This window comes from Lepidochelys kempii, chromosome 16, assembly GCF_965140265.1.
Source record: "Lepidochelys kempii isolate rLepKem1 chromosome 16, rLepKem1.hap2, whole genome shotgun sequence".
In the NCBI taxonomy this organism is placed as follows: domain Eukaryota; kingdom Metazoa; phylum Chordata; order Testudines; family Cheloniidae; genus Lepidochelys; species Lepidochelys kempii.
Genome location: NC_133271.1, coordinates 18,568,793 through 18,590,425, shown reverse-complemented (window position 1 = coordinate 18,590,425; position 21,633 = coordinate 18,568,793). Strand labels below are relative to the sequence as shown.

Genomic DNA, 21,633 nt, shown 5'->3' with positions numbered 1-21,633 from the left:
GCACGGCTGACTGCCCTTCTCTAGAGCCTCTTCTCCCAGCCTCTCCAAGAGCTCCAGACACGAGCCCTGGACGGCCTGGAGAAGCAGGCCAGACGCTGACCTCCATTGCGCAGCAAGGGTCACGGGCGCACCAAGAGGTGCAGGACTTGCCGAGAGTCACACTGCAAGTCCAGGACAAGTCTGGGAAGAGAACCCAGGAGCCGAGTCTTCCAGGCTCCTGCCCCGACCGGGAGACCCTGCTGCCCCCTTTGTGTTAGAAAGAAGGGGACTGAACTATTCAGTTACTGGGCCGGGAATGCTGTGAGGAGAGGGAATGATCAGTGGACATGGCAAGACCCAGGCATGGTGCAGTTTTCACCACAGCAGCCCGCCCCCTGTGCCAGTCCTGGGTCCTGCACCAATACCATAAGCCATCAGTGATATGGGAGAGAAACGGAGTGACATGACCTCTCTTGAGAAGCTGCTCCTCCTTGCTGTTACCTCGGCAGCCCTTGACCGAGAACCCAAAGAAGCCAGGCTGGCATCGATCACACGACTGTCCTTCTACACCGGGCTGGCAGGGGCACTGCCCTGTGAGCGGGTTGCACTGGCTGTCCTGGGATCCCACCAGGTGACACTCACAGCTGGGACAAAGGCAAAGGAAGGTGTTGAGTGCAGACAAACCTTCGGCCCAGCTACCACCGGGCACCAAGGGCCCAGCCGGATGGGAACAGGCACAAGGTCAGCTGCAGTGTGTGCCCAGCACTGTGTTAACACCTGGGTGCTGGGGGCATCCCCAGCCACCACTAGGACAGAGCGAGTCCCAGGTGACACGTGCAGGGCCGGAGGGTGGGGGGAGCTTTGGTTCAAGATCAGAGCTTCCCATGCAGCGACTAGGTGACGTGAGGCTGAAGGCTGGGTCCGTTGACCCGTGGGGAGGCTTTGCCGTTGCCTTCAGTGGGCACCGGACCTCATGCTGCGGCTCTAGAATTACGGGGGACCTGGTGCTGGGACCTGGGCAGGGGTCTGGCTCCTGCAGCTGCGCCACACAGTAAATACAGAGTGCAGGGAGCCTTGTTAACCCGTCACCAGCCGCTGGGTCCCTCTCCTGTGGGGGGATCCCCTGTGGTCCAGGGCAGTGATACTCAGAGACCATCTTCCCCAGTGCGCTGACAAGGGCTCCATCTCCACCTACCTCTTGCATCCAGTCCCTGGTTGCAGGTCATAATGTCCCGGCTGGCAGCGGCTGCAGTCTCGCCCAGTCACGTGAGGGAGGCAGGTGCACTGACCAGTAAGGGGATCGCAGGCCTCCAGCCTCTGGGCCGAACCGACAGGGTTACACTCACAGGCTAGGGGGAGAAAACACTGGCTATTAACCTGGAGCAGGCAGACTTGAGCCGGGGACTGGGAATTAGGATACCTGGGTTCTATCCCCAGCTCTGCCCCTGACTTGCTGCATGACTTTTGGACAGTCCCTTCACCCGCCTGTACCTCAGTTTCCCCACCTAGAAAACCAAGGAACTCTAAAGGGGGTGGAAGGCTTCACACACTACCCCTTGCCCATCTCTTCGGGAAGCCGGGGCGGCCAGCGGGGCAAAGCTTTATAATCATAGAGCCCAAGGCAGGTCTGGTCACACAGGGATGCAATTCCATTAACTCAGCCCCCCGCTCTAACCCCTCAACAGCACTGCCCACCCCCCACACTCCCCCGCCAGCCCACACTCCACGCTTTACTGGTTTACCCTGGTACTACCACTGGCCAAATCCAGCCCTGTAGTTGATGGGGTGCAGATTCTTTTCCCCTCCACGGCAGCGGTGCCCGTTTACGCTGGGGGCGAACGGGGCCCCATGCCCCCGTGAAGTGGAATCTGATAAGCAGAAGGCCGCGTCCAGGGAGGGGGAAGCCCTGGAGGGCCAGGGGTGAGCGAGGGGATCCGTACTCACGGGCACACTTTCTGGCGGGGCTCCGAGCCAGCGCACTCCCGTAGAAGCCCTCCCTGCACTTTTCACAGTGCTCTCCTGACGTGTTGTACAGGCACCTCAGGCATTGGCCGGAGTCGGGGTCACAGTTGCCCACAGCATTGGAGTCCACGTTACCGTTGCACTGGCAGGGGCTGCAAGGGTGGGCCGGGCCGTTCCTCCCCAAGGGATCTCCAAAAAACCCATCGTCACAGAGCTCACAGCGTCTTCCTGGAGAGGGTGAGCAATGGGAGTGGAGGGACGGGACGACACCGTGTGTGGGGAGTTTGCCAGCGAACCCACCCCTCCCCTCCCCAACCAGAACCGCTTCCCCCACCCCATCTCGACCCCTTACCTCTCTGCCCCCGGGGGCAATGGGTGCACACCAGCTCCCCGCTCTCCGGGATCGCCATGCAAGGTGACTGGCCGGGGCACGGGCATGGCTGGCAGTCGTCAAAGTGCCCCACGAAGGGGTTGCCGTGAAAGCCAAGGGCGCAGCGCTCGCAGGATGGGCCCTCGGTGTGATGGAGGCACTGGCAGTGCCCTGCAGGGGACAGAGCAGAAAGACCACTCACCCCAGGCTGGAGAGCCTGAAGTCAGGATGCAAAAAACCCAGGCCCCTGCCTGGGCCAGGGATCACCCCCTCATGCTCCTGGGATAAGGTCTGCTCGAAGCTACCCCAGTGTGACCCCACTGAGGACAGCAGGGGGTAGCACTGGGGTGGAGTCAGACATCACCCACGGCATGGGCTGAGTTGGATCCTCTGGTCCTAGAAAACCCCTGAAGTATTTTCCCCAGCCCATCCCTGCAGTGGATAGACTGTGCATCCCGCCCTATCCTCTCAACAAGCTGGTTTAGTTGGGATGGGCGAGGTCCCTCAGGACGTGTCTACACTGCAATTCAAAACCCGCAGCTGGCCTGTGCTGGCTGATTTGGGCTAAGGGGCTGTTTTATTGCAGTGTAGATATTGGGGCTTGGGCTGGTGCCCAAATTCTAGGACCCTGAGAGGTGGGAGGGCCCCAGAGCTCAGGCTCCAGCCCAAGCCCAAATGTCTACCCCACAATTGAATGGCCCCTTAGCCCGAACCCTGCAAGGTTGAATCAGCTGACCCGGGCTAGCCGCAGGTGTCTAATTGCAGCATAGACATGCCTCCGTTCATCCCTTCCTCACCAATATCCCACCTTACTGCCCAGTCTCTGGCCATCCAGGCCGCACACCAGTTTGACAGTGAGCATGGCATTGCCTCTGCTCAAGCCCAGGGCTTGCCACAGCACCTGCTTCCCATGTCAGCCATGGGTGGGTGCCTCTGCCTTCCGCTTGCTGAGCCACCCTCGGCTCTGACCTCAGCAGAAAATTTCTCTCACGTCCTAAAAGGTGAGCCCCCCCAGGCCAAGCTCTATTAGTCACCCCTGCGCTGGATCAATATACCAGCCCCTCGGCCAGCCCACCCCATCTGCCCATCCCACCACTGCATGCTCACTACCTAGCCAAACTTTTGTAGCGCTCCAGTGTTCCTTGCCTTGCCCCCTGTACCCTTCCAATGACTCTGGCTCCCCAGTTGCCCAACCCACGACCCATTCCTGCTCACCCAACTGTCCCTCCAGTCATCCCTAGGGGCAATAGCTAAGCTACCGCTGCAAACCTTTACATTCAGGGATCCCTTTCAACTCATGCTCCAGGTACTACATTGGATTTATTCCTGGTGTCACCATCCAGACACAGAGGAACAAATCCATCCCTGGAGCAAACCCCAAGACGTCAATGGAGCTGCAGCAGAGATGAATCAGGAGGAACCCCAGTGAAGTCAAACAGAGTTACACCCGGAGGAGAGAAGAGTCAGGCCTCAGTTCCAGGTTGGTGGAATTGCTAGTTAGAATGCGTCTGAGCCAAATTTCAACCTCCCCAGAGTCTGGACGCAGGGTTTTCACTGGGCCCTTTGGAGAGATGGGGCCCGCTGCAAAATTTCAATCACATCCAGGTTTGGATTTGATTGAATCAGCTCCCCACAACAATAGGGGTGTGCTTGTGTGTTTTCCTTTCTACAATTTATGGGCCAAATCCTGCAGTCCTTGCTCAGGCAAGAAACACTGATTGGCTTCCATGGAATAAGGCCTGAGTAATACAAGCAGAATTTGAAAGAGACATGGCAGCCCAGCTCTCCATGGGTCACTCGACCGTCAGGCTGGACGCCCAGTGAATTCTCAATATTAAAAATCTGTCCGAGTCTGAAATCATTGACGTGTTTCTCCAAGATGGTGCAAGATGTGTCCAAACCCATGCACCGTTTGCATCATGCAACACACAAGGAACCGGTCTGGAACCCCGCAGATGAGTGTAACTTCCTCGTGTGACCCAAGCCAGGGAGTCACAGGTTGAGGAAGCAAGCAGGGGACATGGGGAAACTCTGAATCCCTCCCACTTTGGCTGGAGCCCTTCTGCCTCCATCAATCAGTCCAATTCACTGGAGAGAGAGCGAGCACAGAGAGTCCCATGATGATTTCGTCATGCAATTGGAAAGATCAGATCATCCTAGGCAAGCTAGCCTGTGGGAAAGGTTTCTGGGAAAATTTCCCAAGGGCATGGAGTCAGCTTAACACATGGGGGACACACGACAATGAGGGGGAAGAGGGTGCGCTGAGGGGCCTGAGGGACTCAGAGGTCCCTGGGAAGAGCACACATGGGGCAGTTTGGAGCGCAACGGGTGAAGCTGCGAAATGCGTCGGACACGACGGGGAGAGAAGGAATTGAAAGAGAAACGGGGAGGGAGAGAGAAGGGTGGCAAATTAATGAAGGGATGCCTGTATGATGGATGGGCGGCTTGATTGTCAAAATGAAGGCCAAAAGATCAAAGGTGGAATTTCACCCAGGAATCATATTAAACTGGAGACATCCAGACACCGCACTCCACAACAAAAGAGGGAGAGAAGCTGCAGAACATTGTAATATTTCTGTCTGGCACGGCAGAGGAGCATGTTAAAAACTGCTCTTTAAAGTACTCTCTGTCCCAGCCATAAACAATTCCTCATTCATGCAACACAGATGTTACAATGCCAGGGCCAGAACACCAGCAAGACACGGGCGGTGGGGTGGGGGTGAGGGGTGTCCTGTTAGTAGTGACACTGGGCCCTGGGTTTCTTCAGTTGAGTAACAAGTAAATCATCATTTCCAAGTCCCTTTGACGGGACTATGTTGAACTGAGCTCCATTAGGGCCTGCCACGGCATTAGCCGGGGAATGTCGAGAGGAGGACTCATGGACAGACTGAGCTCTGTGTGACATGGACAGTATGTTATTGGGTAGCAGATATGCCAGGTGCCCATGTCTGAGCTATACCTGACCAGGGGAGCACATCATGTACCGTGCCTGTCTAATTATACATGCTCAGGATGGCTCAGCTGTGTGTCACAGGCCCTATACTGCTAGTACCACTTTAGCTTATGGTCTGTGCTTTTTGGACCTGGATGCTGTCCTTGCTGTCACCATAATGTTCACAATGTTACACACTGACAGCTGCAAGGTCACAGGTGGCCATGGAGTTATGTTATATTATTTCATACAATCAGATGGGCCCGATTCTGCCTTACTCCCTGAGTAAAGCAGCCGCTCTGCAGTCAATGAGACAACTTGATGAGCAAAATACTACTCAGTGTGAATCAGGACAGCACGGGAGTGTCCCTGCAGCTCCTTTCACAGCTGCGTGCTGTGCAGAGCACACACTGTGACCCCGCTACTGCGGCACAGGCTGGGGTTAAACGTGGCAGCTGAATCAACGGAGCACATTGGCGACAGTCGAGGGCAGGCAGTGAAGAACAAAGCCGTGTCCAATGGGAACAGCATGAGGAATCTGCAGACAGCAGATGCAGTCACCCCAGCTGAACTTTTGGTCTGGATACCGGAGTGCTCATGTGATGCCATGAGCCAGCAGATTTTCCCCACTGACAGAGAAACCCAGAGGTTTTCCCTGGAGGAGGAGCTCATAGCAGGGAGTCTCTGCCGTTTGCCATTCATTTGAAGTTGGCAGCCTTTGCAGATCTGGTTTTGGTTACATCTATGTAGCACTACTCCATGTGTATCTGTTTGCTTTCCCCCCTAGCCCAGAACCTCGGGAGATGTAGTATCAGACCTGTGATCTCATGCTCCTCTAGTGAGGAAACATGGCTGCCTAGGACAGACCACACATAACCCACCCTACTTGGGTGGACTGTGTGATTTGAACCCTTGGACCCACAGAGCTGAAGGTAAGAGTCTCTCCCACTTGAGCTAAAGGACTAGGTCTCCTCCTGTGCTGCTACAGCAATCTTTTATATAGACCAGCCACTGGAGGGAGACAACCCCATCCCCACACACTCTCCTAATGTGGGTTACATACGAACATGTCTCCCTCTAGTAGCCGTAGCCTGCAGAGACTACAAGACCTAACCTAAGCTCCCTGTAAGCTGCGTGGGTGGGCAACTGCCCAGCGGGCTATCAAGTGCCGCACAGTTCAGGTGTCCCTCCGCCCAGTGCCGCGTGCTGCTCCTGCCCTCTGCCTTGGAGCTGCTCCCGGAAGCCTCCTGCTTGCTGTGCAAAGCAAGGAGAGGGGAAAAGGGTGCTGATGTCAGGGTGTCCCCCTCACCCCGGCCCTGTACTCCATCTCCACAGAGCGTACGACAGGGGGCACACGACAGGGCTCAGGAGGGAGGGAGCTTGCTGGCAACTCCTGCTGTGTCTGAACTTGCTGATCTACTTAAAAGGGCAGCATACTTAAAGTGGAGGTCAACTTACTTAAAGGGGCAATATGCGTTTCTGTCTCTGTCACACGCACACTCTGTCCTTCACACTCACTTCCCAACACATATTTGTATGGTGGTTGTTGTTACTTTTGGATACTTCTTTCAAAGTGTGTTATTTTAGTTTTTTGACGGGTCTATGCATTTCATAATTTTTATTTCTCTCTTACGCTTAAATTGAATTATTTGAATAGTGAGTTCTAAAATGCCTAACCTGTCCTGGCTGGAGTAATTATCCCTATAGTAACTTTTTAAAAATATAGATTATATCTAGGTTTTTGGTTTCTACTGGTGGTGCACATCCACACATTACCTCGAAATGGTGCACATAACAAAATTCATTCTGCACATGGATGGAAAAAATTAGAGGGAACACTGGACCTAACAATGGGTGTGAAAATTTCACTGGTTACTGGTAGAGCATTTTGTGTATAAAACCCTGTAATAGTGTAGTTACATTGCAACTGCTGATCATGGTACATGCAGTCTATGTTCCACCTCCAGATAGCTTCTTCCCTTCACTTACCCTGCCTCCTTCACTAAAGCCTGTTGCTTCTTCCCCTTCATATCCATCTTATGCTCACTGATAAATCCTTTGTCCATGTGCTCATCCACTTGCAACGCAAGTGCGGTAGCCTTCTCCTGCCTGGCTTCCTTACCTCTTACTTCTGCCACTCCAGTCTGCCCCCAACACCCTGCCAAGGTCATCTTCATCTCCTCAAGATCTGCCCACCTCACTCTTCCTCCTTCAGTCATTCCATTGGCCTCCTGCCTCTTCATGCATTACATTCAAACTCCCCATCCAGGCCCCTGTAACGTTTCCACTGACACCTCTGCTTTTCCTTCCTACTTACATTCATAAAATGCCATGCACATCTGTGGTGGTAGATGCATGCATGATTATTATTACCGTGAGGCAGTTATTTTTGTCTCTGAAATGACTGTATTATGAAACCACCCCCCTGAAATTTACATGGCAATAACCTGAGATGCTGGGTACTGTAACTTCAAGTGTAATTCCCAACCTTCTTTGGGAAGGATGCAGATTTATTATCTATTTACAGCCTAACTGCACAGTAATTATATGGATAAATGGAGGCTGTGAAATGAACTGATGCCATGAAGGTCTCTAGAAGAGGAAGGAGAGAGATCGTGTGATGGTAAAAGCAAATCACTAACAGAAAGCAGGGCATCCAAACCTGTGTCAGGGTCACAGCTGCCATGCTGGTTACAAGTACAGGGGATGCAGCTGGTGAAGGGCCCGCTCAATGGAATCTCTCTCTTGTAGCCTGGAGCGCAAGATTCGCAGAACTGCCCGGTGTACCCCTGTGGGCAGATGCACTCCTCCACCCACTGAGCAGGCAGGGAATGACCTGGGCGAGCAGAGGTGAGCTGGACCTCACTCAGGGAGACTCTACCTGTGGAAGGGAAAACCAGAAGTTACGATGGGCGAATATAACCCGCGCAGAGACAATGGATCCATCAATCCAGTCTCTCTAGCATCCCTTCCAGGATGGGCCGTCAAAAGGGATCAGAGCACTGTGCCCAACTCCAGCGCCTTCCATGTAAGGATCTCAAAGCATTTTACAAAATACTCTCAGGGCATGATTTTCACACATGACTAGTGATTCTGGATGCCTGATTTGAGACATCTTAGGCAAGATGTGTTTCAGAAAGTGCTGAGCACCTCTCCTCTGAAAACCAAGTCTCTTTAAGACATCTTAAGCGTGGCAGCCAAACAAGTGACGGATTGCAAATCACAAGGCAATTTGGAAAATCTTGCCCTTACTAACTAAGCCTTCTAACACCCTCACAGTATGTAAAATTGAGAGAGATCAGGGCGCCCACCACTGAAATGCAGCCACCTGAGAGGTGGAGCACAGCTGTCGCTTAACAGCTCGGGCAATCTTGCCCAAGAGTTTAGGATGGGAAGTGAAAATGCCATGTTGAGTCTGAACCTGCAGAGGGAATTTTGGGAGGCAGAATGTAACTATTACAGTTTGAATGCGGCCATGACGCTAACTGCTACAAAGAGTGCCATGGGATGGTCAGAAGGGCCCATTCGATCATCCAGGCTGACCACGAGCTGTGGGAACTATAAGCTGCAGGACTCTGCTTTATGTCTCATACACAGAAACAGTAACTCCAGCCGCACAATGCCCCTAGCATCAGACCACCCCAGTTCAGAGAGAGGGACACTGCTTACTGAATCCCTGAGACCACGAGGTGTCTCGGGAAGGTCTCCCATCCGAGTAACCCCCTAACCCAACCCTGCTTAGTGTCAAATCACAGCCCACGCTGATCAGAGAACAGATTCCCACGATGCCACCTGCCTCCTGCAACTCAGAGGGAGACTCCATCCTCAGACTCAGGGCCACAGGTAGAGTGGGGCGGGTCTCTGAACCTCAAGACCTTGGCCAAAGAACACCCGGTCAGCAGCATTCAAAAGAGTCAAAGAGGAACCCAGTGCAGCCTCCACCTGGTGACCATGATTATTAATCATTTATATGGCAGCAGCACCCACAGGCCCCAATCAGGATCAGGGCCCCATTGTGCCAGGTGCTGTACACATGCAGCCTCTGCCCCGGAGAGCTTACAAGCTAAATCTTCTTCCCTCCCCTCGAGCCTTTGACCTCCCTGTTGCACTGCAGGGCTACCCAGTGCAGTGCCCAGCCCCAGAGCTCTCCTGTGTTCTTCGCAGGAGGAAGCCCCCAGCCTGTGGTGCCATCAGGGGATCACTTACAAGGTGTGTCACTGCTGCCAGCCTTGATCCTGAGGGCAGTCAGATTGGAGAGCAGACGCTGGAAGTTGAAGGACGACAGCGAGGGCTGCATCTCCTCCGCCTCGTGGAGCCTGTGGGAAACCAGCCCAGAAGGGAAGGGTGCGGCCTTGCTCCTTACAAGAGCTGCCCACACAAAGACAATGGGTGCCATCCTGACCTGAGGGAGGGGGCAGCAGGCACGGGAAGGGCAGCAACGAGGCAGGTGAATGTTGGGAAGTCACTAGAGGGGGCACAGACAAAGGGGCCTGGCAAGTTTGCAGGAGGAAACCCTGCTCTGTTTGTGCATTCCCAGGCCATGGAGCAAGGTACTCTGGGTGACTTAGTGGGCCTGATTCTGTTATGGCTTACGCTGGTTTAACACGGGGTAAGTGCACACTGACCGCAGCAGAATCAGTCCTGATTTGCACTGAGACCAGAACCAGGCCATGGGAAGTAGCACGGCTGAAAGGTGCTGGCCTGACAGAACAGGTCCAGCACACGGAGCATTGGTACAAACTCTCCCCACGGTGCCCTGCCAGTGGGTCTCAAACCTGCCCAGAGAGGCCACGAAGATGAGAGGGGAATTCAGTCTCCATGGTCCACTCAATTGTTGGCCTCCCTGCTGGATTCAGCCAACAGAGGGGCCAGCTGAGGTGGTGATTTTAGTGAGGGAGAAGCCTGTCTGCCAGGAAGTGAGGTCAGCCAGCCTGTACCTGAAGGTGACGTTGTGCTCTCCATGGTGGGGCTGGCTTCCACGGCCTGCTGGGGCAGCATAGCTCACAGACACCACAATGCCATCTCCCTCTAAGACCAGCCGGACGGGAAATTGAGAGGATCGGCTCCCGTTCCCCTCCGCTCGGAGGAGCAGGGAGAGGAGCTGCCCATAGCTGAGGCGCTGGTCACGCAGGAACTTCTCTGGGAGGTGAAAGGAAGAGAGGAGAGTCCATGAGACACTCCCAGCCTCTGGGCCCAATCCTGCTCCCATGGATTTCAATGGCAGAACCAACTGGCCCAGACACAGGCCTGGCGCGTACAATGGATCTTGGCTCATTTCACACATAGTTCTGGGTTTCCACTGCTGTTCTAATCTGCACTGAGATTAGCACTCGGTCAACGTCAACATGCTTCCTAACAAGGGGGAATGGGAGTGTGAGAATGGCTTTAATGGCTTGGACGCTAAGGGTTCAATTCCCTCTTAGCCTTGTAACAATACTAATGGCATCATGTATTTATATAGCACCTGTCATGGCAAGGGGACCCAAAGCTCTTCACAAATAACAGTGATATTAATGCCTAGCTCTTAGGTAGCACCTTTCCTCAGTAGATATCAATGTGCTTTATAATGGAGGCCAATATCATTATCCCCATGTTACAGATGGGGAAACTGAGGCACAGAGCAGGGGAATTGAGTTGCCCAAGGTCACCCAGCAAACCAGTGACAGGGCTGGGAACTGAACTAATGTCTTCTGAGTCCAGCATCCTATCCACTAGCACCCACTGCCTCCCTTACAAACAAAGGAATGACTTCATCTACCACTGAAATACAGCCACCTCTGGGGTGGAACACGGCAGCTGGTACGTTGTTTTAACTGTGGATTCTTAAACACACAGTGCAGGTTTTATTGCAGCCACACAGTAACCACAGTTACAATGTAGCAGTTCAGCTGGGCATTCCCACATCGAGTACCTGGTGCTATGAACTCGGCTGGTTCCTCTCCGTCCTGCTCTAGGTAGATCTCACCACTGGCCCAATGCAGCCGTACTTCCTTGACACCTGGAGCTTCAGCTTTCCAGCCCTCAGGCCCTTGGCAACAAATGCACACAATCAGAGCATGCAGTGGGGCATGATGGGAAATATAACATGGAGCATGCAGTCGGTACCCCCTGCAGAATAGTCATCGATTTGATCTGAGCAGATGCATCACAACAAGAACACATTTGGAAATCTAGCCCTTATTTAGATTTTTAGGGGGGCTGCATCTCAGGAATGTCTTGCCCAAATGACCCCCAAACTGGCCCATTAATACAAGCCAACAGCCCCAGGAGGCACAGCAAGTTTCAAGACAATCTGAGACAGCACACCGATTTTAGAGCACTAAAAGAATCATCCACTTCTGAACAGAAAAGCTCTGCTCAACGTGAACTATGAAAGGGCTGGCGCATGACTAGCTAACTGGGAGCTGAGCCCTTGAAAATCTGTCCTGAAACGAGCAACCCAAACGTGGCTCGATTTCCTACCACAGAAAAACACATGGTCTAAAGCCTGGCTCTATTTCAAACTTATGGAACACATGACAGGGATGTGGCAATTGGTAACATATTTTTAATACCATCAGGATAAGCTTTCATCGGATGTCATTCCACACCACCAGCTCTATGGCAGCCGTGCACAGGTCAGGTTACATTCATGGGCACGATAGCTGAGCTACCCACATGGGGAATACATGGGAATTTTTCCTCCACTGGGGCAGGAAGCCCACCCCCAGGGTGATGCTCAGTGGTTGTATTATGTATGTTTCTTGTGATGCTCAGCAGAGGGCAGAATGTCCTCACATATGCAGCACAGAGATGGGATTTGTTAGTTTCTAGTACTCCTGTTCTTTTTGCAGATACAGACTAACACGGCTACTACTCTGAAGCCTTATAAGACATATCCTGGCTGCAGGCCCAGTGGAGATGAAGTCCTGTTTTCATGGCCTGAGCAGTACGTTCCCTCCATCAAAGCTAGGGTCATGCAGGGGCCTTTCCCCGGTGGGAATAACCCACGCTATGCACAATGTTAGGCCAAGGTTGGGAGGAGGAGGTAGGGTGACCAGATAGCAAGTTTGAAAAATCGGGATGGGGGGGGCAATAGGTGCCTATATAAGAAACAGCCCCAAATATCAGGACTGTCCCTATAAAATTGGGACTTCTAGTCACCCTAGGAGGAGGAAGACGACATAGAAGTTCCAAAGTGTGAGCAGAACCCTTGCACCAGCTGTTCACCCCTTACTAGGAGCCACGTTTGAGAGGCAGAGAGAATCCAGAGGGAGCCAGGGGAAACCTCCTCCCACATGTTCATCTATCCCCTCCCCAAGCCAACAGAGCTTTTTCACCAGACTCTGCTCCACGGTTTTTGCGGGGAAAGGCCATTCAAACCTTTCAAAGCTACCCCAGCCCCTGGCCACTGCAGGATGGTCACAGCTTTCAGTAGCAACATCTGCCATTTAGCCGGTACTTTACAGCCCATATACCGGTATCTAGGGGCCACGGCATCCACCACTTACATGAGCTACTCTGGGGAGGAAGGTGGTAGTTATGTAATGGCCTCCCATAATGCCACGCAGCAGTTCTGGGCAGGAAGTGAAGGGGAATACTGGGTCCAGTTGAAATTGCAGGGGGAGTTTATGGTGGCAAATTTAAACTCGGCTGGTATCAGTGATTTATTTGCAGAGTGACGGGAGGCCAGAGGACCGCCCCCTCCCCCAATCTAAGCCAGACCCAAACTTTTAAAAAACCTCAGTGCAAAGCTTAGCCTCCATCCCCGGGTCTCCCTCCTCCAGCCCTGCCTCCCCTTTCCCAATGAGCAGGCCCTGGTGTTGGGGCTGGTACCTTGGCTGAAGTCAGAGCGGACGTGGTGCACCTCGTACTGGGCGGCTGCAGTGCACGCAGTCGAGTGGCCATAGCAGAAGCAGCTGGTGCAGCCTGCGGGGTTGGGGGGCTGCAGGTTGAATGAGCCAGGTTGGCACCTGGATGCAGGGTGACAAAACACAGCAGTGGTGCTGAACGGGGGATGGGGCAGGCATGCACGCTTGCAGTGGGGGAACTATAGCTACTCCCCCCCTGTCTGCCCCCCAAAGCATGCAGTTGAGGAGCAGCGGGTGTGTGCATAGGCAGTAGGGAGGAAAGGAGGCCGAAGAAAGGGACTTCAAATCCCAACCTCTCCCAGCAGGAGTCGCTGGAGAGAAAACGCTGCAGGGGATACCTCAAATACTGCGTTCCCAGCCTCTCTCAGCCAGCCTGGGCCCCCGGCGCGAGCAGAGCAGAGGCAGGAGGATTGCCAAGAATGGGAAAGGAGTGCGGGCTCCGGGGGATGAACCACTGCACTCCCAGCTCCTCCCAGCAGGAGGCACCACGGGGAGTGGGGGCAGAGTGCTGGCTGTGGGGAACCGGTGGCTGCTGCAGTCCTATCTTCTCCCAGCAGATGGCACAGCAGGGAGCAGCGAGCTTGCCGTTCCTCCGGTCTCCACCCCCATCTCATTGCTCCCGTGGGGACGGAGGGGTGCTGCCTCGCTCATGCCCACCCTGGAGGGAGAGACTGACCCGGCAGTGGCTGAGCTCACACTGGGCGCCCTGGCACCTGAAAGGGGGGAGGGGAGGCTTTTTCCAGCCCCCAGCCTTTTTCCAGTCCCCAGCACGGCCCGAGACGGTGCTTCGCTCACCTGTTGCACAGGTAGCCTTCCACCTTCTCCTTGCAGGAGCAGCGCCCCGAGTTGGGGTCGCAGGTCCCCACGCTGCCGGCAGGGTCGCAGGCACAGGGTCTGCAGAGGCAAAAGCCAACAACGTGGGACCAACTCCCCACTCACCCGCCTGTCAGCCCTTGGCCCTATCAGGTCAGGGCCAAGGCTGCGCTCAGGGGTGGGAAGCGGAGAGGGGCCAAGCTCCCCTGAAGTGCAGGGGAGCCAGTTCTCTCACCTGCAGCCCCCTTCGCTCAGGGAGTGGAACCCGGCCCGGCAGCGCTCACACTTCCAGCCAGTCACGCTGGCCTTGCAGTCGCAGGCCCCCGAGCTGTCACACTGGAGCCGCAGGGAGCCTGCGAGGAACCAAACCAAGAGGAAGCCGTGAGAGAGGGGCTGGCAAGAGAGGGAGACTGCTCCCCCCCCCCCCGGCCCCCGCCACAAAGGGGAGCAAGGACTCTGCCTCGAGCACAGCGCTATGGAACCTGCGGGAGGTGGATCGGGAAGGGAGGTGCCTCCAGGAGTCATGGGCTGAGGGAAGAGCATGCTGCAATAGGTGGCAAAGAGGACAAGTCACAGAAAAGTAGAGTGCGTGTGGGACCTGACGGAGAGAGCAGGGCGTGGCGTGGGGCAGGGTGGGAGAGACACTCCTCGGGATGGGACATGGTTGAACATTTAAGGTTTATGGTTTTTTTAAGAGGTCTCGAACCAATCACTGAGGATGCACCTTTGTCCCTTCCCCGCAGTTAACTGGGCCCCCATTTCTGCCACAGTTAAGAGGATTTAGGCCTCTCGCTCCCTGGAGCGGGTGAGGGGGCCTAGTCTACACTCGAAAAGTTCGGCTGGGATAGCTATACCAGCATAGCTTCCCAGTGCAGACGCACTTATATGGCCAAAAAAGGCTTTTGTAGGTGCAGCTTATACCGGTTCCCGGAGTGAAATGAGGTCTGTTGTATCTACACTAGGGCTTTCGCCAGCATAACTGTGTCAGTGGGAAGAAAAAAAAAAAAAGTCACAGCCCTAACCAACATTGCTGTAACTATCTAGTATAGCCCTGCCGTGAGACACAGGCCAAGCGCAGTGCCGGGGTCACGGCTTTGCCAGGTGGAGGCTGGACAAGCTGGCGGGACATGGCATCACCTGCTCCAGGGCCACCCCGTTTACTCCCCCCAGCGGTGTTGCCGTGCACCACATACCCGCCGGGTTGCAGTTGCATGGCTGGCAGGCCGTCTGCCCACCCCACCGGTAGTAGTTCTGCCGGCAGCGCTCGCAGTGCGGCCCGTCGGTGTTATCCTGGCAGTTCAGGCAATGGCCACCATGTCCCGTGCTCCGGTACAGCTCCCGGTCGTAGAAGCACTCCACCGATCGGCCGCTGCAGTTGCATGCTGTGCCGGAGGGAGTGGGGGGCAGGTAAGAGTGAGAATGTCACAGGGGCCAAAACAGACATGGAGATGGAGGGGCTTGGGTCTGACTTGCCACTGGGGGGTGGGGAGGGACTGAGCTGAGACAAACCCATGGCACTTGGGACCTCCGCTGGGTTCCAGCCCAGGTCCCCTGGAGTGAACGGATGATGTGTTACCTCACTGGATGGCTATTATTATTATTCTGTATTGTTTGTAATCTGGGAGAACCAGGAGCCCCCGTCATGGGTCAGGACCCCTTTGTGCTAGGGGTTAAGCACAGCACAAAGGTAACCCCTGTGCCAAGAGCCTATAATGGAAATGCAGCCCCCTTTCCTGCTTCTGGGGTGCAGTCAGGGAATTCCCCGTGCAAGGCCACGCGCATCTGTGCTAGTCCTCAGAGTTCCCACAGTTTCTCCGTCAGCGTCCAGATGCTAAATGCACTGACAATCGTCCGTGTGTCTGTCTCTGACTGTAGGTAGCGCTCTTGCCTCTGAGTCGACCTTGTTATTTGCTATATTTATATTATTTATATTTATTTTATTAGCACCCCCGGGGGCTAAGAGCACTGCTACATACAGGAGATCAGACCCGTGCCCCATGACGCTTATAGTCTTAATTGGATGGAAAACCCAAAATATATGCCTGCCCTCAGAGAAGGGCTGATGTAACAGATGGGTGACCCCCTGGGTGCAGCATGGGCATCTCTTTCCACAGTGGCTGGAGCTGTCCTGCAAGAGGAAGGAGCTGTTCTCTTGCTGTGCCAGGGTGCAGGAGAGGGCACTGCCCTGGGTCAGAACCAGGACCCTAAGCTGACTTCCCCCAGCATCTGACGTTAGCAGCTTTTGGCCACTGCCCACCAGGGCTGGATTCGAACTGGCAACCTACAGGAACAAGGCTCCCGGGACCCCGAGAAAAAATGATTTTCTGAATGGCAGAGTCAGCCTGCTGAGTGAGGAGTGGGGCCAGTCAGCTTCCTGAGAGCGCCTGCAGGGCCCTAAGACCTGGTACTCACGGAGACACTCGTTGGCGGACTGAGCAGTTCCTCGCGCCCATGGCCGGTCCTGGTAGAAAGCCTGGCATTGCTCGCAGTCCACCCCGGTGGTGTTGTGCTGGCAGAGGCAAACCAGCTGGCCCATTTCATTGGGGGCACACTCGCTGGCATGGCCGTTGCACTTACACCTGCAAGGGAGCCAAGGGGCTGTCACTGTCAGGGTTCGGCTGAGCCTTGGGAGCGTTAATTAGAATGAACATTGTGCTCAGCAGAGCCATTCCCTCCGTAGGCATGCCCAGCTTCCATGGACTGCAGGGAATCCACTGACTCCAATGACGGGCTCACCCCTGGATTCGGTCCAGTTTGTGGTGGTGCCAGGGTGTTATTTCAAGGAGGTGAAGCTACTCTAGGGCAGCGGTTCCAGACTGCTGTACCCCTTTCAGGAGTCTGATTGTCTTGCATACCCCAAGTTTTACCTCACTTAAAAACTTGGACCATGGTAAGTGGACTGGGTTAGGTGGCACATAAGGACATCCAGCTGAACCAAGCTTAGCTCAGCCCCCCATGGCTCAGCCGGGGCAGCTGCCTACAGCACACAAGGGCACTGGTTCTAGCCCAGCTAGCAGAAGACAGGCTGAGCTGGCAGGTCAAGTGCACTGTAGTGTCTAGCCAGCAGCTGGTGAGTGCACAGGGATGTGCCTGAGGGGTGGGCTGCTGGGCTGGTTTCAGGGCCCCCAGGAGAGCATCGGGGTATGGACAGAACAGACGTCACCCAAACAGGAGGAGGAGGGAAAGCAGCACAGGCTGGGCCCATTTCAAGGCCACCCATCCCTCTCCCGCAGGCGCTCCCCAGCAGCACCAGCTGCGAGGTCATTGAGACTGAGGGTGGCCTGATCAGATGCTAATGAGTTCCAGCTGTTTGGGACTGGAGTGTCAGATGAAGTTGCTGTGTGCTCCTCTCCCAGCGTCTCTACTCTGGAGCGTGGGGAGCAGCTCTCACTTGGCCATTGAGATGTTGACCCTGGGGATCCGATGGGAGCAGGGAGATACTGACAGTACAGCCTCGTTCCGGGCACCCGAGGGGGAAGAGCATGGAGGGCGGGAGGTGCCCTTCTCCATGGGAGTGCTCATCTGCAGTACGCTCACTCGCAGGTACTGCAGGCCTGGCCCAGTTTGTCCTCCAGAAGCAGAGAACTCCACCAGGCTTTAGCAGGAGAAACCTGGGCCGGCAATGGCGGATCAAAAAAGAGGAAGGACTCAGCTAAACCCTGCAGCAGTTCCAACTTTGTCCTCTCCTTCCTGTCAAGCCCAGCGACTCCAGGCCTGAGCGCCCAGGGCCAGCTGTCATACAAGCCAAGCAAGCTGCCCCTTGCCATACGGCCCACCCTGCTTAGAGTGCACTGGGTTTGAACAGACCAGGGTTTAACCCTTTGGACACTGAAGAGGAGGATATTGGTGTCCTGGGCCTTCTCCCTCAGTCCCACAGGAGCTCAGCCTCCACACTCTGCAGTCACCCACAGGCCTTTGCACCCCACCCATCTGATCTTGGCCACTGGCTGCTCTTCCCTGCACAGAGCCCTGCACCAGTTCCTCCCCACCCATGGCCTGACCCACTAGGGAGACCTGTCTCGGCTGGTCTGAGGGAGCAACTGGGAACCAGCAGGGGGCAACTGAAGGAAAAGGAGAGAAAAGTGGGGGCTCTCCCGAGCATCCTGCCTGCTAACAGCTGGAGACCCCTCCTCTCACAGACCAGCCTCCCTCCCTGGCTCCAGCCTGCTAAGCCTCACCCATGCCCCAAAGCTCACAGACAGTCTGGACCCCAGGAGCCGAGGGCACTGCGCACCGAAAGGGCAGTCTCCCACAACCACAAGCCCTGTGCGCCGGCAGGAAGAAAGCTGGTCCTGCTCCAGGGCAGGCGGGAGCCGGAAGGCTCTGCTAGCGCTGCTGTTGTGTTTGGGTGAGTTGTGTGTTATGGCTGGTTTGCTAATCCCCGAACAGGGCTTTGTTTGGAGCTCCCTCTGCGAAGGCGTAGCATGGGAGCCGAGGGTTCATTTCTCCCACAATAGTTTTGACCGGCAACCCGCACCGCAGCTCTATGTCCAACTGCTTGGGCCGTGTAAATGCTCTACGTATTGAATACAAACTGTGCACCATATGCAAGCAGGACAAAGCCTGTTCCACACATGAGCAGGTTTCCACAGCCTGTTCCCCTGCCAGGTCCTGTTTGCTGGAGATCCATCTCCCTTGACTCCCTGCCTGCTGCCTCCTGAAGGTTCCTTTTCCATCTGATAACGAGAACATCCATAAAGCCCCAGCACCTGGGAGCTGAAGCTGGGAACTTTGGGCAGAGAAAGAGTGACACACTTTCTAAGTCCACTGAGATGCATGGGCCTGGGAGAGCTTTCTGGAGGGACTGAGAGGGAAGATAGCAAGTATAATCCTAGAAACATATGCCTGGAAAGGACCTCGATAGGTCATCTAGTTCAGTCCCTTGCAGAGGCAGGATTAAGTATTATTTAGATCATCCCTGACAGGCGTTTGTCTAACTTGTTCTTAAAAGCCTCCAGCGGTGGAGATTTCACAACCTTCTGAGGCAATTTGTTCCAGTGCTTAATTACCCTGACAGTTAGGAAGTTTTTCCTGTTTCTAACCTAAATCTCCCTTGCTGCAATTTAAGCCCATTTCTTCTTGTCCAGTCCTCAGCAGATAAGGAGAACAATTTATTATCCCCTTTATGTACTTGAAGACTTGTGTCCCCTCAGTCTTCTCTTCTCCAAACTAAACAAACCTAATTTTTTTCCCCAATCTTTCCTCATAGGTCAGGTTTTGTAGACCTTTTAATCATTTTTGTTGCTCTCCTCTGGACTGTCTCCAATTTGTCCACATCTTTCCTGAGGCGCCTTGCCCAGAACTGGACACAGAACTCCAGCTGAGGCCTTATCAGGGCAGAGTAGAGCAGAAAAATGACTTCTTGCATCATGCTTGCTACATTCCTGCTAATTCAGCCCAGAACGATGTTCGCTTTTTTTGAAACAGTATTACACTGTTGTCTCCTTTTTAGATTGTGAGCCACTATAACCCCCATGTGCAAAATAGGGACTGCGCTGCTTAAACAGGGGGGAACTGGAGTGTAAGTGCCTCTCATCTGTGGCTCTCAAAAGGCTTTAAGCCTCACATCCTCCCTTTGTACCATCATCTCCATTTTACAAATGGGAAAACTGAGGAACAAGGACTTGGATTAAATGGCTTGTCCCAATCACACAGTCTCAGAGCTGGGGGCAGAACCCAGGAGTCCTGACTCTCCGTCCTATCCCTTTACCACAAGAACATCCTTCCTTCCACTTCTTCTCCCCATGCCCCACCCACGCCTTACCTGCCGCCAACCGAGAAGTCGGAGATGGCGTAATAGTAGGACTGCAGCACCTTGGGATCCTTGAAGATGTCGTCCCCGAATGTGTTGAGCCGGTTCAAGGAGATGAGCAGGTCAGTGCCGGTCACCCACTCCTGAGGAGTTCAGGCCACAAGAGAGCAGCTGGTGAGTGGCCCAAGCGAACACATCACCCTGGGGGGGGGGGTGCGGGGGAGGGTCAGCAGCCCCTTTACAAGAGGGAGCAGAGGAGGCAGCAGAACCACCACACCACCTTGAGGAACCACCATGTGTATAGCACTACGTCCTCTCCTTAATTCATCGAACCCTCATGCTGCTTAGACACGCACATGCACATGCCAGAAATCGTGCAGTCCAGGTGTGGCATGAACTTGTCTTCTCTCCATCTGCACCATGTCCTCCCATGCCGAGGGAGGCCCTGAAACGTTCTCCCCATTTGGCTGGCAGCGGAGAGGGGCCCCAAGACCTGACACTGGATCCCAGTTTCAAAATAGCCAATGTTTTGGGAAGTTTGGGTCTGGGCTTGATTGGACCCATTGAGATGGAAGATGCTCAGATCCCACAGTGATAGGTGACTTAATGAATGATGGATGGATGAGATAAAATTTAGGATCCAAAGTCTTCAAAATGCAAGTGTGTTTGGACCTGGGATTTTGGTCCAGGTCCATTTTGGGTCACAGCTGGTAATGGCTAGCTTTTGAGTGATTTACGGAAAACAACTTTCCTCCTTGCTTCTGGGAGAATGAGTATGATAAGGACATTGCTCTGTGTCTTCCCAGGGCACGCAAGCAGCAGGCACCAGCGGGGTCACTCTGAAGAGAGAACTTTTTTGCTTCTCTACTTCTCCCCCATCCCCACCCCTTCATCAGAGACCTCCGTTCTCTGCACAGAGCTGGAGCGGAAGATCTGACATTTGTGAAAGTCCTCTCTCCGAGGGTTCCGGTCAGGAGGAGATTCACTGAAGGAGCTGCCACAAAGTCAGATGATATAAAGCCAGAGACTGGAATGTTAATATTGCATGGAAGAACTGACGGGAGCTGAAGGGGACGTTCTGCTGCTAGTGTATAGGATGTATCCTCTCCACTAAGCCCCCTGAATATGTACTTTCCACCACCTTCAAGTCCCTTTGAGAGCACAGTGTGGTCCAACCTTAGGCCTGGTACCTGGACACAACCCTAGTTCCCAATATTGGTAGCAAAATGAGGGAGAACCTTAGACTATGAAGTTGAACGAAGACTAAATGTTCTGAGTCCCAGGATATGTCTACATTGGAATTGGTAATTTCCAGTTGAGTAGACATACCCACTCTAGCTCTGGTTGAGCTAGTGCACTAAAAACAGAAGTGTAGCCATGGCGACTGAAGGGCTAGCCATTGGAGTATGTGCCTAGGCTCTCGGACAGCATCGTACTCAGGGCAGTTGGCCCATCCTGCCGCACGTCCACCGCAGCCGTGCTGCTATTTTTAGTACACTAGGTCAGGCATAGCTAGAGCGGGTATGCCTACTCGCGCTGGAAATTACACCTTCCAGTTCCAGTGCAGACCTCCCAATGGTGTTGGGAATGGGGTTAGCCAGCAAGAGTCTGGAAGAACTGGATTAAGGCCAGCCTAGCACGATCCATTCCACTAGGGTGCTGGAGGTTATTCACCAAGGGCTTGGTGGATCAGAGTTTGGGCCAGCTGAACACGGTCCATCAGACCCCTATAAATCCAGCTCAGAAACATATTGCACATCTGTACATTCACACACACATACACTCACATCGGAGCAGAATGGAGTTAAGAGCGGAATCTCCCTTTATCTGAACAGATCTTTCTAATGTGCCCACCCATATGGTACCTGAACACTAACAATATCGCAGATCTCCAAACACGGTTCCCAATGCCAGCTCCCCTGAGCCACCTGGTCTGCTGGACACACATGGCTGCCTCCAACCCTGAGCCCAGTAC

The 21,633-nt window shown here is 54.2% G+C and overlaps 1 protein-coding gene across 5 annotated transcripts in view; it reads right to left on the bottom strand.

Annotated features, from left to right (window-relative positions):
• Positions 1 to 21,633, bottom strand: part of LAMC3 (laminin subunit gamma 3) — a 45,185-nt gene that overhangs the window by 13,431 nt on the left and 10,121 nt on the right. For 4 of the 5 annotated variants that reach the window (XM_073314279.1, XM_073314281.1, XM_073314282.1 and 1 more), the window contains exons 3-16: positions 19,671 to 19,801; positions 16,319 to 16,485; positions 15,100 to 15,288; positions 14,142 to 14,259; positions 13,889 to 13,987; positions 13,059 to 13,195; positions 11,155 to 11,271; positions 10,181 to 10,382; positions 9,450 to 9,559; positions 7,906 to 8,124; positions 2,294 to 2,482; positions 1,924 to 2,169; positions 1,175 to 1,328; positions 481 to 623 (exon numbers count right to left, since the gene is read on the bottom strand). In XM_073314279.1, coding sequence (XP_073170380.1) covers positions 481 to 623; positions 1,175 to 1,328; positions 1,924 to 2,169; positions 2,294 to 2,482; positions 7,906 to 8,124; positions 9,450 to 9,559; positions 10,181 to 10,382; positions 11,155 to 11,271; positions 13,059 to 13,195; positions 13,889 to 13,987; positions 14,142 to 14,259; positions 15,100 to 15,288; positions 16,319 to 16,485; positions 19,671 to 19,801 — 2,221 coding nt within the window. The remainder of the gene's footprint in view (positions 1 to 480; positions 624 to 1,174; positions 1,329 to 1,923; positions 2,170 to 2,293; positions 2,483 to 7,905; positions 8,125 to 9,449; positions 9,560 to 10,180; positions 10,383 to 11,154; positions 11,272 to 13,058; positions 13,196 to 13,888; positions 13,988 to 14,141; positions 14,260 to 15,099; positions 15,289 to 16,318; positions 16,486 to 19,670; positions 19,802 to 21,633) is intronic. The other variant, XM_073314280.1, reaches the window with a different exon arrangement.